Source organism: Epinephelus moara, chromosome 6 (genome assembly GCF_006386435.1).
Source record: "Epinephelus moara isolate mb chromosome 6, YSFRI_EMoa_1.0, whole genome shotgun sequence".
NCBI classification, from domain to species: domain Eukaryota; kingdom Metazoa; phylum Chordata; class Actinopteri; order Perciformes; family Serranidae; genus Epinephelus; species Epinephelus moara.
This window is the reverse complement of record NC_065511.1, coordinates 42600871-42617924: the sequence shown is the minus strand read 5'-3', so window position 1 is coordinate 42617924 and position 17054 is coordinate 42600871. Positions and strand designations below refer to the sequence as shown.

At 44.0% G+C, this 17054-nt stretch overlaps 1 protein-coding gene across 2 annotated transcripts in view; it reads right to left on the bottom strand.

The window, feature by feature from the left end:
* Positions 1 to 17054, bottom strand: part of nek11 (NIMA-related kinase 11) — a 110116-nt gene that overhangs the window by 52613 nt on the left and 40449 nt on the right. For both annotated transcript variants that reach the window (XM_050046342.1, XM_050046343.1), the window contains exons 7-9: positions 6894 to 7043; positions 6238 to 6316; positions 986 to 1056 (exon numbers count right to left, since the gene is read on the bottom strand). In XM_050046342.1, coding sequence (XP_049902299.1) covers positions 986 to 1056; positions 6238 to 6316; positions 6894 to 7043 — 300 coding nt within the window. The remainder of the gene's footprint in view (positions 1 to 985; positions 1057 to 6237; positions 6317 to 6893; positions 7044 to 17054) is intronic.

Genomic DNA, 17054 nt, shown 5'->3' with positions numbered 1-17054 from the left:
AGAGTGAGTAAGGTGGGGGGGGGGGGGGGGGGGGGGGGGGGGGGGGTTGTCCATCCCGCGGGTCTGGTGAGCAGTACTGAAGATGGATGAGCTGACAGCGAGTGGTGTGTCCACACACACACACAGCTGATTAACATTTGGACACATCTCACCGCTCTAATTATAGCAACCACTCACTGAAGAGCGTGTGTGTGTGTGTTTGTGTGTGTGTGTGTGTGTGTTTGAGAGAGTAGGGACAAAGAAGCATAATGAAGAGGAGGAATGCGCAGAAGAAAATAGGAAGGAGGCAAGAAAAGGCAGAAAGATTAAGATAAAAGAAAAAGAAAGATGAGGAGGAAGAGGAGGAGGAGGAGGAAGCTGAGAAGTAAAAGAAGAAAAACAGAAGGCAATGAATGAGAGGAAAAAAGGAGAGGAAAACTGGAAAACAGGAGGAACAGGAGAAGGTAGAATAAGAGGGGGAGGTGAGTAACATCAAAAAGAAGGAACAGGAGAAAGAGGAAGATGAGGAGGATGAAGAACAAGAAGAAGGCGAGAGAAAGAAAGTGTGAGGAAGAGCAACAGTGGCTGGAAAAGGAGGTCAAAGAAAAAGAAGAGGGGAAATTAGTGGGGGGTGATGAAGGAGGGAGAAGAGAGGAGAGAAAACAGGAAGGAGAGGAAAAATTAGGTGGAAGAACAAGATGTGAGAGAGAGGAAGCAGAGGATGAGGAAGAGGAAAGTGAGGTGAATAAGGAAGGAGGAAGAGGAGAAGAAGTTGTATAATGAGGTAAAAAAAAATAACAGCAGGAGGGGAGAGAAACTGGAGAGAAGAAAGGAGGCGATGCAGGAACAAAAGGAAAGAGGAAGAGCAAGATGAAGGGATGAAAAACAGCATGAAGATGAGTAGAGGATGATAAACAGGAAAATGCAATTGAGGTGTATGATGGTGAGGAGGAGTAACAGATATGAGCAAGAGGAGGAGGAGGAGGAAGAGGAGGAGGAGTCTTACATGTTCTTGGCGATGAGTTCAGCATCTTCCTCTCCTCCTGACGACACAAACACAAACCGGTCCTTCATTTTCTGGAGAAACACAGAGACACATTTTGAAACTGATGATTCATGTTTGTGAAACATCAGAAATCATCTTTATTATTAATCTGAATCATTTAAATGTTCCTCCACATCTGTCCACAACTTCAGTGAAGAAAATAATAAAATAAAATTAGTGTTTTTGATTTTTATTCCTCACAAATCATGAAGTTAAAATGAATAAAATGTCAGTAAATCCGCCGACTGAAAGAAACACGTTGTTCTGCATGCAGTGAAACATCCTGTTCTCATTCCTGGGTCGTCACATAATGTCACTTTGTCACTTTGTCACTTTTTCACGCCCTTCAGGGGGTGATAATGACGCCGAAGGAACCTATTAGCGCCTCGGCTAATGGGCTCAACATGTAAACAGACACAAGATGGCAGCAGCTGTGTTCAGGATGTTTGGGCTTCTGTTTCAACACATCCTCACTGTGACCTCGTCACATGTCCACGTTTGGTCATGGACTTTACACGTCGAGATATGATGTTCAACGTTGGTTGTTGACTTTCTGGGACGCCGTGTCAACTTCAGCCTGTTACATGCATTGTCTGTTTTCAAAACACACTTCTGTTTTCACAGGAAATGTACAGTTTGATACAGTCTCTTTCAAAATAAAAGCACTACGTCAGTACAACACTGCAAAGTGATGTTTTTTGACGTGGTTGGGTTTAGGAAAAAAGAACAGGGTTTGGCTTAAGAATCTTGCAGGAAGTGAACACCGGCCTCCTGGGTGAACGTTGTTGGTTGTTGGACCCATCCACCCCTCCAACCTGCCTTACTAGAGCTTTTGCCACCTTAACTTTTGTTGTTATCCAGCCGTGTTTTCCCCTGATGCCCTGAAGTGATGTTAAACCGTAACATCCACCAGCCATGTATCATGCCGACGTGAAAGGATGGCTTCTTTTATCGCTGTCTGACGCCGGAGGTCACTGACCAAGCGCCGGTTTGCCACGACTTGGGAGTGAGACTGGGTTGGACTGACAGCTGTGTGGGCCAATCATTGCGCTTGTGATCAGTGGTGCTGCTCACAATTGGTCTGACAGATGAATGGGTGGAGACCCTGGAGATCACTACTGCGCAGACTCTAGGCGTTTCTCAATACCAAGTATGCCAAGTTCGGACTTGCACACTTGGGAGTTCAGACTGGCTGTCAAAAGTCCATACAAGTCACCTCCCGATGCATCCCCGATGGAACGGGCAAAGCAAGTTCACATCTGGGCATTTGGACTGTACTTGGCTGGACTTTTAATTGGATCAGTACCTTGGCTGCAACTGATGACGTTTCACAAGTCTACAAGAACACAAGTACAGGTAAGAACTCAGATTGAGAAACGCCTACTGACTCAACATGTGAACAGATACAAGATGGCAGCAGCTGTATTCAGGATGTTTTGGCTTCTTTCTCAGTTCAGGGCGAGGACGTGAAGACAAGTCATCCACCTCTATATACAGTCATTAATCAGACACTATCGTCTTTTTTATCCCATATATTCGTCTTCCGTGTCAAAACCTGGCTGTCTACATTACCCACAATGCACCTCTCCCTCTGACAGTTGTGCTGTAAATACAGGTTTGATATGTTGTTAGCAGCTAACCTGTAACCTGCTGTAGAGATGAGCTACGGACTAAAGAGGTCTCACTTCTTTCCGACTCCACACCTCCAAAACTTTTTACCTTTCAAACTTGTACTTTTCAACTGACGCTGACTCAAGTGACGTCACCTGAGGACACTTACTACACTCCACACAGCTCCATCCAGAGACTCTACAAGCGATTTACTACTGTTAAAGGTAATCTACACCACAATCTCTGGCTCCTGTTCGTAATCAGTATTGCCAGTGAGAGTGAAAGTGAAGCTTTGTCCACTTGGCATGTAGCCTCTCCACATTTGCATCCTCTTGGATGCATGCCGCTTACGTTCTGGCACCTGGTCTGTCACTACCTTTTAATAAAGTCCTGACCCTTATCTGAGCGCTCTGTGCCAACGTCCTCAACACATTAGAAGAAAATTTTAAAAACCCCGGCAGATGGGCAGAGTCTCTGCAGATAAACACAGTGAGGGTGGGTCATCAGTGATGACTGAGAGGGAGTCTATACATCATACAGGAGTTCAATTTAAACCTCATTTCAAAGTATATGAAAAACACTCTGAGGGCCTTGTAGAGACATTTAGCAGCTCTTACTGTGCGGTGTTGTGACTGCACACAGAGTCAGCAGCAGGATGTGAGTGGACGCGATTAGCTGCTGAATCCACCTGGAAGAATTCACTTCTTTCTGTCTGAGCAAACCTCCAGACTCCACTTTGTTTTTTGGACATAAAAGCCAACTCCTCTGTGTAACACCTCTCTCTCAATGTTCTTTTACTCCTCTGAGTCTTCCCGTTTCCTTTTCAGCGTGGCGAGGCGGAGCACAGGTCCACTTTCGTTAACAGCTGAGGGATGAAAGCTCTGCACCCAGAGTGTGTTTTCATCTGTAGCTGCAGAGTAAATTGGACTTTCACTGGTATTGATGTGAACAGAACTATCAGAGGGAGACGTGAAGAGGCAAATCATCTACTTTCATAATAAGATAACAGTCTCAGGTTCATATAAATGACACTTTGATTACTCTCCTCACTTTAATGACAGACACACAGGCCTATATGTACAAACCGTTTGGATTTTTGATTTCCTGTTTAATTTCCGGCTGTAATTCATGTGTGTGTTTTGCATGTGAGTTTGGTGACGTTCTCATGATTATTTCCAGGGATACATGAGATCAGTCAGAGTTTTTTCATAACACGTAAGTTATGAAAAAAACATGCTTTATTCTCCCTCAGGTCGGAGTATCTTCCTAGTGTCTGGTCCTCTATCCCGTATGATAAAACCCAAAATGATGAAATCCACTTTGACCAAAACCAATTTTAAGAAACATCCTAACATGTAGATGAGCTCAAGAGATTAAACGAGATAACGGACTAGTCGTCTTCCTCTCTCTTCCTCTCTCTGACAGTCACTCTGGTTTCTAAATGTTTTCCCCTCAGCTGAAGAGCCCCTCTCTCCGCTGTGATGCCCCACAGTGCCGCGGCGCAGTAACGAATCCTATCAGCATAATGATATTTCAGCAGAAACCATGGCAACCGAGTCCGTAAGTGTGTTATCTCTCTTCAGGTGCCCCGCGCATCCACACAGGAAGAAGAGCATCCAGCCTGCAGCCATGATTTATGAAGAACTGTATGACAATAATATCCTGCTCTCACACCAACACACACCAACACACACACACACACACACACACACACACACAAACTCCTCATCTGTTAGTGTGTGTGAGAATGAGAGAAAATGCATGAATGTGAGTAATTTCATACCATGGTGTTATGGGTAATGGGCTTTACGTGTGAGTGTGTGTGTGTGTGTGTGTGTGTGTGTGTGTTTGTGTGCATGATGCATGAAATGGGTCAGCCTGCAAGTACCCACAAGTACCTTAATACATGGAGTCAAAGTGCTCGTACATGCGTGTGCTGCTGACACACACACTGTACAGATCACAGTCCACCAGCTCTCAGTGCCACCGAGTGGAACTTAACACACACTTCAAACACTTCAGACGCTGTCAAGTCTTAATTAAATGCTGTCGTGACGAGGTATCAATTAACGAGTGGTCACACACTGATGGTCTGACTGCCTCGTGGAAAAACCTCTGAAGTCAGTATTTGGCTGAAGAGAAATACTGCAGGGTGCAGGTGGAGGAACACAAGCTTACTGGTGTTTTACTTTTGAATTCGTTTTGCCAAGAGACGTGTTGAGGATCTCTTGATTGAACTGTTAGATGGTGAAGATAAATGTTTGGTCTTTTGACAGACAGGCGGCTAGCCACATTTACATGTGGAAACATAGCGCCCATTGCTCACCCTATTAATTTCGTTGACGAAAAGCTATGATGAAAATTTTTCATCAACGACCTTTTTTCAGTGACGAAAACAAGACGAAATCGAGCTAAAAATAGATCTTGACAATAAAAACTCAGAAGAAAACTATGTTACGTTTTAAGACGAGACGTGATGAAAATGTTCTTGGTGGACTGTCGGACATTGAAAGCCGAGAGCAGCCGTGCTTGTAATGATCTTCAGATGCCTGATGAGCGACAGGCTGGTAAACTCCAGTAAATAGTCTGCACCAGGATGTTTGGGTTGGTGCGAGTTGTGAGCTGTAATTCAGCAGTAAATAATCAGCCGTGTGTGTCTGACTGTGGATGGTGGAGCTGCTGAATGGATTTGTGGAGTTTGTTAGTTGCAGCGGTGGCTGTTAGCAGCTAGCTCCGCTCGCAGCCTTCACAGCTTCACCCCGCAGGACTCCACTCAGTCCGGACTGGAGAAGGTTTGTGGGTTGATGGTGTTTGACAGGCAGGTAGGAGGCTCAGTTATCTGTGAGTGTAGCTGTGCTGTAAGTAAACAGTCTGAACTCAGATCAGTTTTCTCTGACAGAGATGAAAGTTTAGTTTGAATCACCAGTTTAAACCTCCAGACTAACATGTTGCACATGAAGAAACAAGTTATGTTTCTGCTTCTTAACAGTCACATGGATAAGTCAGAGTTTACAATGAACCTGGGGACAAATCCTAGTTGGCTCACATTAGTTATTAGTTGAGAGCATAAATAGAGAGATGTTGAGCTTTTCAGATGATGATCAGTAAGTGTGTGCTCCTAAATCAGCCCTTAAACCTGTCACACACTGCTGGAGACATGACACACACATTAACACACTGCTGGAGACATGACACACACATTATTTTATACAACCTGTCACCTTGAGTCTGATTTATGGGACATGAATTAACCTCACTGGATTAGTTTAAAGAGAAAAACAAATAGAAAACAGAATAACTTTTCATTGACTAAAACTATGAAGCATAAAAATAACTAAAATGTGACTAAAACTAATAAACATTTTAATCTCAAGACTAAATCTAAAATAGTTGTCAAAATTAACACTGATCTCAGACGACTGATGTTCTTCACATTTGGTTTGGAGCTCAAACAGCTGGACTCAAGATAAGCACACTCAGTGCTGTGCTGATTGGTCGTCATTGTTATGAGTCATAAAACAGCTGAAGCTCTCCTCTCAAACATCACACAGCTCTTCACACAGGAACATGTTCACATGTTTACAGTGTTCAAAGAGTCCAACCTTCATGTTCTCCTCCATGAACTTGGTCTTGAGAAGTTCTGCAGCAGAAGGTCTGGATGCTGGTTGTTTCTGCAGCATCCTGGTTCACAGAGACAAAACAGTGGGTCAGTGTCGATGAAGAGTTCAACAAGCAGAGAAATATTTTTATGTATATAAATATCAAAGCAGCCTCACAGAGCATCATGTCTGGAGACAGTTTCATTTCTAATGTTTAATTATTAACGTAGTGCAGTTTGATATTTCACACAGACCTTTTTTTTGCATATCAAACATTGTCTCTGTGTTTTATGTGAAGCAGCAGACCTGCACACAGTGTATTAATTTTTAACATCAACACTATAAAGAACTGATGATCAGAAAACTCTTTGATTGGTCAAAAACCTGGGTTCACATCCATGAAAAACTAAAGCCACATGAAGTGCATTTTATCCTCCTGCAGACATGACAGTGAACTCGTCACAGTAACATGAGACGGAAGTCTATAAGTCAGCCCATGTGTTCCTCCTCTGAGGAGAACTTAATTATCATCACTGCCATTCCTCCTGTGTGCTCAGTAATTATCTGTATTTGCATATTAATAAGTCGGAGTTTGTCTTACTAAAAGGAGACAAATCCTCAGTGACGTCTCAGAGAAGCTGGCATGGCGTCCTCCTCACCTCTGCATGACAGAGTTCAGATCCTCCGAGTATCCACTGGGCAGCGTCGGGGTTTCTCCCTGCACGATCTTCATCACCACAGACAGGAAGTTTGGACCCTGGAAGGCGTGAGTCAGGGAGCACATCTCATAGAGGAGGCAGCCCAGAGCCCTGCAACAACACACACACACACACACTTTTAAACTCCATTAAAGAGCAGCCGTCTCTTCTCTTTGAGTCAGCTTGTTTTTAACATCATGACCAACAGTCCGTCGCTCCTTCCTGCCATCAACCTCGGCTACGTTTCACTGCACCTGTTTTTAAAACAGTCTGCGGTGCTGGTCGATCCAGATCTGTGTGGTTTGGATGAATGGATGAGGGCAGCAGCAGCAGCTGGCTGATCTGAGGTCTAATTTAAATGCAGTGAAGCCTCTCAGTCTTGTTCACACTCTGAGTGGAAACTATTTCCTCTTTTAAACTATGAAGATTAAAGACGGCAGCTGATGGAGGAGAGGCTTCAGAACTGTCACAACATTTCTGATGGAAAACAAAACAGAGAAACTCTACTTTAGTTCATTCTGTTCCTGTGATATGAGCACAGGTGTGGACTCAAGTCACATGACTTCAATAAATTTGATGACTTCAGGCTGCTGTCAGCCCTAGAGTCGTCTCCTTTGGTCTGAATCAGGGACTCATGTTGTTCCAAAGTTGTATAATTGCCTAGAGTTGGTTCGTGTTCTCACGGCAGCATTTACAAGAGGACCAGATCAAATGCCTTGTGTGAGAAAGCTGCTCTTGATTGGTCAGAATTTCCATGTGGGAAAAATCCAGGAAGTAAAGCAAACGTTGAAGAAGAGTACACTTGCAAGATAAATGTGACACTTTCTAATGTCACAATGGAGGGACAACTACGCAGGTTGATTTTAGCGCTGCTCATCGTGGACTATATTGCTGTCATTGTTCATTTTAGTCAAACCATACAGTTTGAAAACGAGGCGCGGCTCCAACTAGAAAACAATGTTTTGATGCATTGGATGTGCTGAATGTGCATATTAAGGCAGTACAGGAGGAGGTGCACATTAATAATCCTCCAGGACTGTAACATGCTCATGTTTAACCCAAACAATGTGTCATGTGACTGCAGCTGCTTCACATCCAGGTCAGAACACCTTCTCACCACAAACCAACCACACCAGAGTTCCTTTGGAACCGGACTGAGACCACCTCTTCAAGAAGGTCTCAGTCCGGTTGTTTTGCTGTGTTCACACCTGCACAAACGAAACGCACTGAGGGGGCAAACCAACTTGGGTTCCATTGAACTGAACCAAACAGGGCAGGTGTGAAAGCAGCCTCAGATTCAACTTGATAAAATCAAAAAAAAAAAGTGAAAGTCGACGTGGACTTTAACACCGACGACTTGTGACTTCACTTGGACTTGAGTCTGTTGACTTAAAAGTACCTGACACTTATCCCCTAACCCAAAGATTAAAAAGTGTGCCACAAATCAATTAATTTCCCTTCATTTCATGAATCAACTAACATTATCCACGCTTAACTACCCCAGATGATCCACTTTGTTTGAAATAGTCTGAAAGCATCCTGTTATGTTGCAAAAGAGAACCAAAAAGAACTAATGTCACGTTACTGAGCGTCAGGTAGGAGAAATTATACTAAAGAAAATTTTGATCATGTACAAAAACTACAGGTGGTGAGGAGACCGGACAAAAAAGTTTATGGTGGACTACCAGACATTAAAACTGAGAGAACAGAATGATAAATGATTTTATGAAACTTATTAAAAAAATGTCTTCATTTAGAACATTCTTGTAGTTAGCTGGTTTATGAAGGAACACGACACTTAACAAACCAGTCACCAGAATAAATGTTAGCTTTGTATGTTTTTGCAAACTGCAGATACATTACATTTGTATATTATGTAGTGGATATGTTGAAACTTTACGCTCCAAAGAAGCTGTACGTAACATGTGGTTTGGTTTAGGTAAAAAACAACTGCTTCTCATGGCACTATCCAGGCTGGAAATACAGTGACGGGTCCTTTAAATACCCACGTTTCATGGCTGAAAACCTGCTGGAAATGCAGCAATATCTCGCTAAAAAACAACAGGTTTTGTTGGTCTTTGACAGCCCTGCAGTGGTCTGTAGCTTCCAGCCGCCTTCCACCATCCCCTCCACCTCTGCACCACAACATCAGCTCATAGACTACGTTGCTTTACAAACTGATATGAAACACACAAATATAATGTATCCACGCTTTGCAGAAACATACAGTGGCTCAATTTCCTTCTGGAGACTTTTGCAGGCTACAATCACAGCTCTTAAACCTACCTCAAGATCTCTGATTGGTTGATTGTTTTTCCAAACAGGTAAACAGCCCTCTGTGAGTAAACAGCTGATTTTAATACCTGAACAATCAGTGATCAGCTGAGATTTCTGGTTCCAGAGGAATAACAGTGCAGATGTTTCTGAGATAAAACAGAGAAGTCTGTTTGTATTTCCTTTCTTTCTCAGTTTCTGTTGTCTTCACTATGTTTGTTCAGTTAATTAAGGACCTGCTTCACTTTCTGCCGCCTCCTCTCTAATTACCTCCGTCTGTTTATTAGCACAGTAAGCAGCAGCAGAACAACATCCATCAGCCCAGTAACAGTAACAGTTAATGAACCTGCAGCTGTTCTTTACTAATTATCTGCATGAACAAACACCAGATCTATCATTCAATAATTACTAATTAACTACATCTTTCTGTTGCATTATTAAGGCTTTAACATACATCCATCAGTTTATTAGTAATCGCTGATTCATGCTAATTACTTATATCTGAAAATCATGTCGTACTAACAGGGTCGTGTGGGGTCTGCAGGCAGCAGGGTCATTACAGCCACAATATCAAACATAAATACTAATGTTATTTCTGCTGCTGGAGCTGAGGAGTGATATATAAGTGTAAGTAAACAAACACTAAATCCACTATAACATGTATTAGACAGTGAAAAATGAAACAGTGGAGCTGGGAAACCCTCCTGCGGCTTCCTGTCAGCTACAACACAGAGAGGGTTGTGTGTAAGACTAGGACAGGGTGTTGGTGTTGCTCCACTGTGTAAGATCTGTGAATGGAAACACAACCAACACACATTTGACAGCATCACCCAGATCTGATCCCTGACCACTCATCCACCCCTGATGAACTGGCTACTCATCACAATAATGGTTTAAACAACATTCTCAACTGTCTTGCTGCAGTGAAAACACGGTCTGTTACCTTCCCTCGATCTGCCCCCTGGTTCACCCCCCAACTCCGGTCCATCAAAGCCAAATGTCGTCAACTGGAGCGACTCTACCGAAAATCTGGTCTCACTGCTCACAAAGAACGATATGTAACTCACCTGTTACACTATAAGGAGTCAATCGCCAAGTCAAATTACTACTCCGGCCTGATCTGCTCCAATGAAGGTAACACCAAGACTCTGTTCTCACTCCTCAACAAAATTCTCCAATCCCCTGACTCTCTGCCCCCCCACCTGTACTCACATGACACCTGTAACTCCCTTATGCACTTCTTCACTGACAAAATCACAAAATCCACCAGCACTTAAGTATTGGTTCTCTACCTCTCTCCTCCTCTGCAGAAAATCATTAAAACTGCAGAGAAAATCACCACCTCCCCCACTACCAGCCCTGAACAACATCTTCACCTCACGTTGTCTGCAGAAGTCACACAACATCCTCATCCAAGACTCTTTCCACCCTGCCCATCACCTTTTTGAACTGTTGCCCTCTGGCAGAAGATACAGATCCATCAAAACACGCACCACACGATTCCTGGACAGTTTTTACCCCACAGCCATAACCGCACTGAACAATGAACTCAAAAACTGTGCAGTATAGACAATACAGCACTTTCATGTTTTTATGTGCAATATATTACTATTTTTAAAAGTAAATGGTCACTTTTTTTTAAATTAAATCTACCTCTATGCACACAATGGCACTGTAAATGGCTCTTTTGACTTTTGATTTGTTTTGATTTGACTGATTGGTTGACCGTGTGAATGTGTGTTGGAATGTATGGAAGGACGTATTCTTTTACTTGTATTCGTAAATTCTTTTACAATGACAAATAAAGTATGTAAGTCTAAGTCTCCTCTGAACTTCTTTCCCACTGTCAGCCTTTCTCCAGTTTCCAACTCCCTGACGCATCTGAAATCTCTGACCTCATCTGCAAATCCAAGCCTTCCACTTGTCAGCTCAATCTGGTCAAACCCTGCCTCTCCCCTCTGCTCCTCTTCTTCTCCGCCATCATCCATTCCTCAATTACCACTGGAATTGTTCCTACTCTCTTCAAAACTGCAGCCATCACCCCACTATTGAAAAAACCTGGTCTAGATCCAAACAACTACAATGATCTTCGCCCCATCTCTAACCTACCCTTCATTTTCAAAATTCTTGAAAAGATGGTCGCAACTCCACTCCACTCTCACCTTACTCAATAAAACCTCTACGAACAATTGCAGTCTGGTTTCCGCCCCTCCCATAGCACAGAAACTGCTCTCCTGAAAATCTCTAACGGTCTCCTCATGGCAGCCGATTACGGTTTACACACTATTGTCATCCTCCTTGATCTGAGTGCGGCCTTTGACACTATTTCTCACACCATCCTCCTCAATAGACTATCCTCCATCGGCATCTGTCACACCCCCCCGGACTGGTTTCAACTCAAGTCCTTCAGTTCCCAGCCCTCCACGTTACTCCAGGTGCGCCCCAAGGGCTCTGTCCTGGGGCCCCTTCTCTTCATTATCTATCTCCTCCCACTTGGCAATATTTTCCGTAAATGAAACATCCATTTCCACTACTTTGCGGATGACACCCAGCTCTACCTCTCCACTAAACCAAACTCCACCCTCCCACCCTCCTTCCTTACCACCTGTCATTCTGAAATTAAATTCTGGCTCACATCTAACTTCCTTAGACTCAACAGCGATAAAACAGAAATCCTCCTCGTGGGCACGAAATCTACACTATCTAAAGTTGACAGTTTCTCCCTCCAAATTAACAGCTCCTCCGTTTCCCCTTCCCTCAGGTTAAGAGTCTGGGTGTCATCCTCCACAGCACACTATCCTTCCACTCTCATATCAATAATATTTTCATCTCCGCAGCATTAATCGTCTCCGCCCTTCCCTCAGCCCCCACACCACTTCTATTCTTGTCCATAGCCTTGTCACCTCCCACATCAACTACTGCAATTCTCTCCTCTTTGGTCTCCCTCACAGGTCCCTCCATAAGCTTCAAATGGTCCAAAACTCCGCTGCTCGTGTCGTCACCCAAACCCCCTCATTCCACCACATCACCCCTGTCCTCCAGCAGCTTCACTGGCTTCCGGTTAAATCCAGGATTCAATTCAAAATTCTCTTTTACACATTCAAGGCCATCCATAACCTCAGCCCTCCATATTTGTCCAATCTCCTCCACATTGCCACCTCCTCCCACTCCCTCCGATCCTCCTCCTCCATCCACCTCTCTGTCCCCTCCGCCCGTCTCAGAGCTTTCTGCTGCTCTGCTCCTCAACTCAGGAACTCACTCCCACCTGACATCCGCAACATTGACTTTCTTCCACTGTTTAAATCCAGACTAAAAACTCACCTGTTCAAATTAGCATACTCTCTGTGACTGCACTGTACATTTATTTCCTGAGGTTTTTTTCCCTGTGTTGTTTCTTCTGTGTTGTTGTCTGTCCTTGTTGTTATTCATTTCTTTGTTTACTATTGTACAGTGACCTTGAGTGTCTTGAAAGCCGCTTTTCAAATAAAATGTATTCTTCTTATTTTTATCACTTAAAGCCAACAGCACAATAAGTGAGGGATGATGGGAAATGAACCTCAAGAGAGTGATGCACAGAGGGGGGAGGGGTCCTGCATCACCCCACATTGATTTCAAAATAATTTCATTGCTATCACCAAGCGTCCGTGATCACAACTGCATCCATAGCAACGTTATTTATCGTATCAACCAGGAAGACTGTCTTCATTCTTTATCTATTCACAATTCTCTCTCTATCCCACCGCCTCCACCAAACAGCTGACTGTGGGTGTTTCCTCTCCTGGTTAGCCAATCAGACTTTGCCAAACTTTAAATCTGTTCTCCTCTCTGCTCCTGTCAGCATCATTGTAGGCAGAATGGTCGCGCCCTCCTCCACCTCATCACCTCCAGTCATCTTATCCAGAGCTGAGGATGAGCTCATCAAAAGCCACTCCTCTTCACATCCAGATCCTCAGCTCCCTCTTCATCTCATCATCACCACCACCTGTTCTACTATGTCTTTACCACCCTCCTGGAATATATCACATCACGATCGGGGTCTAATCACTAGGGCTGTCCCGAATACCATTTTTTAACATTCGGACCTTCGGCAGAATTTATAATGAATATTCAAATATTCCTTCACGGCGGGGGGGACTCCGGGGGTTTTTCGGACCTAACTGTATTGCGGAGTTTTGCACAGCGGCGACCGGATCTTTGCTCTCAAACCACAAAAAAATGTGATGGCACAACAGTCTCCTTCAGTACATTATTCTATGCTTTCTTTTGATTTTCACATTGGCTAGTCATCCTGTTTAATTTGTCTTCTGATTAAATCGGAACCGTTGAAACAAGTTGTAGGAAGCCTCTGCAAGTAATTGGTTGCTGGCAGACACTCTGTGCTGCAATAAAATGGTTAATCAGCAGTGCCGTGCACTGTAGAGCCGATGCGCTGCTGGTTCTGCCGGCCTGAATAGAATATAATGTCTATAGCCTTACTGTTGTGTACAGCCTTATAGACTGAGCTGAGTAGTGATGCGCGGGTCGACCCGTAACCCGCGGGACCCGCAAATGGACCTGCGGGTCGGGCAGCAGTGATCGTCTGTTAAATCGGTCTGTAAATGATATTTTGACATTATTGGCTATTACTGTCATGGCATCCGAAGGTACTGATGCGTTGAGCAGGTGACAGTCCGCGGTCGTTTTCAAAACACACTTGTGTCACGCACTCCAAAAGAAACTTGTTGAAACTTTAAACAATAATTTATTGTACAAAACGGGGGAAACAAACGTTGACAAAAACGGTTCCATAATTCATATTAAATTCAAAAGATAACGAAAAAACAGCTACAAGTTAGAGGGAATAGTGATAAAGTGGTAAAACTTGGCATTGATCCACAGCCTCAGACGGATGCGCTCAAGCGTGCCGTGCGCACAAGCTCAGTTGGTAGGCTATACTATATTTTCACATTTTTAACAATGCAATTTAAAAGTTTTGATTTTTATTGATAACCTACATTTACCAACAACAAAAAGACTACATTTAGCACCAAAAAAATATGTTAAAAAAAAAAGTAAATAAAAAAACGAATATCGAATACCAAATTTTCATAACGAATACCTACCCATAGAAACGAATATTCGAATATCCGAATATTTGGGTACAGCCCTACTAATCGCCAAAGATTTTTCACATTTCTCATACTTTTGCTCACATGTAAATAAATGAATATTTTCTCTCAGAACGAGTCTCTCCTGATCGAACATCAAACGGGCTGCAGCTGACAGGTCTTTCCTCTTTTTCCCTACATCTTTGTTTTTCATTTCTAGTAGTAGTTTTTTGGCCCTCAAGGTGGGGCGGCCCATATGGCATTTGCCAGAATCCCTCAATGGCCAGTCTGAGCCTGGTTAGGTTTATGTTATAGCTGGAAAAACATTATACTTTGCCTTAAAATACCTGTTTTTTGTGCCACAGTCGCTGCTGGAAAATGCTGCTGATGACTGTAAAAAACACCAAGTTTTGTAGTTTGTTGGTCTCAAACTGTGGTCTGCAGCGTGGCAAGCGTCTCACCTCACCATCCACCAGCCCCTCCTCCTCCCATTGACAAAGTCACTTCATATACTAGTAATCTGAATTACATCCTTTAGGAAACGTTGATATAATATGTATGAAACATACAATCTTAAATGATATCTGTGGTTTGCAGAAACGCCAATGCCAACATTTTTTACCTACAGCTGCGCAATGAGGGTATAAACAGAACCATGACTGTTGTGTAACGTTACACCTCCACATGTCAGCGGCAACTACTTTATAAGACAATAATAAATCAGATGTTGAGTTTACAAACTGTTCTGCTGCTGTGTAGAAAAGATGAAGAGATGTAGCCTTAAAGTTTGACTTATTTATAAAGGTAATATGACGCTTTGTTGAAGTAGTTTTGATCATTATTATAATTCTCAATTATCAGACCAACTGTTCCCCTCGTGGCCCCGCCCCCCTCTCTGATTGGCTACCTGTATAATGTACAGGTTTACATAATGAAGACGGAGCGAGTCAAAGATCAGTAAAACTTCAAAGTATTAATCACGCAGCACGTTAATGAAATGTTTCCCTGTAACGTGATGACCTTCATGTGAAACTGAAGTTTGAGCAGCAACAACTTCAGAATGAAAGTGAAGATACCTTCATCACCTTCTGCTGCTAATTACCCCCTCCTCACCATCATCCTCATCATCATCATCCTCCTCTCTGATCTGTTCTTCACTAATTACAACAGCTGACCTCCTGCCAACACTGTGTGTGTGTGTGTGTGTGTGTGTGTGTGTGTGTGTGTGTGTGTGTGTGTGCGTGCGTGCGCGCGCGCGCGCGCGTGCGTGCGTGTGTGTGTTAGCAAAGGTGGACTCTTCTCTCGTTAAAAGACGTGATTAAAACGACTTTTGACCTCTCGCCTCTGCTGGTTAAAGTTCAGCTGCCACAGTCGATGTTCAGTCTGTTTGTCAGACGAGACGAGGACGCTTTTTGGTGACAGCAGCTCATGAATAAATCAGACCAGAGTTTGTGTTGTAAAAAATATTCTCAGCAGTAACAAAATGTTTTTGTGAAATAAAACACTGATGTAAACATGAAGGTTTCAGAGCTGCAGCACAGAGAGCAGCAGGTCCCATTAATACAGGAACACATCACAGTTTATGAGGTAGCAGGGATGTCAATACAGAATCTGCTCTAAAGCCAAGCTCAGAATTTTTCTGTATAAATGTAAAATATAGTATCTTCCTGTATATTTGAGTTCCTAAAATAAACAATAGTCTAATAATAAAGCAATTAATAACGTGCATGTTTATTTAGTTTCTGCTTTGTGTCTAATGAACACGTGGCCTGCTGTATGATCTGCACTGTAAATGTGTCGCTGTGCAGCACCGTTCACTGAAAAGCTTTCTTGCTGTGTTTTCTGTCAGACCAACATCTGAGGCTGTGGTTTATAACTATTATGGGATGCAGCCTCGGTCTGGTCTGTTAAACACAATAAACCATCAGCAGTCCACTGTGTGCTGCTGTTTTTATTGTTTCTCTGCAAAGAGCCTTACAAACATGTTTCTGTTTCCTCCGAGAACCGTCACCTTATTGTGGTGGAGGACTTTGAGTGCCCAAATGACCCTAGGAGCTGTGCTGTCGGGGGCATTTTGCCCCTGGTAGTGTTTCCCATGGCAGATTGGTTCTGGGCGAAGGGTCAGACGAAGAACGGTTCAAAGGACCCTTCATGATGGATATTAACAAGGACTCGTGTACCGGGCCCGGAGGGTTACCGGGGCCCGGCCCTGGAGCCAGGCCTGGGGTTTGGGCCCATGGGCGAGCGCCTGGTGGCCCAGCCCGAACCGGCTACATGGGCCCGTCCCCCTGCAGGCCCACCACCCGCAGAGGGATCCGGAAGGGATCGGTGCAGTGTGGATCGGGCAGCAGACAAAGGCGGGGGCCTTGGCGGTCCGATCCTTGGCTACGGAAGTTGGCTCTTGGGACATGGAATGTCACCTCTCTGGCGGGGAAGGAGCCGGAGCTTGTGGAAGAGGTTGAGCTCTACCGGCTAGATATAGTCGGCCTCACCTCGACACATAGTTCCGGCTCTGGAACCCAAGTCCTTGAGAGGGGTTGGACTCTCTCCTTTGCTGGAGTTGCTCCGGGTGAGAGGCGGAGGGCCGGGGTCTGCTTTCTGATAGCCCCCAGACTCTCTGCCTGTACGTTGGGGTTTACCCCAGTGGACGAAAGGGTTGCGTCTCTGCTCCTCCGGGTTGGGGAATGGGTCCTGACTGTTGTCTGCGCTTATGCGCCGAACAGCAGTTCAGAGTACCCGCCCTTTTTGGAGTCCCTGGGAC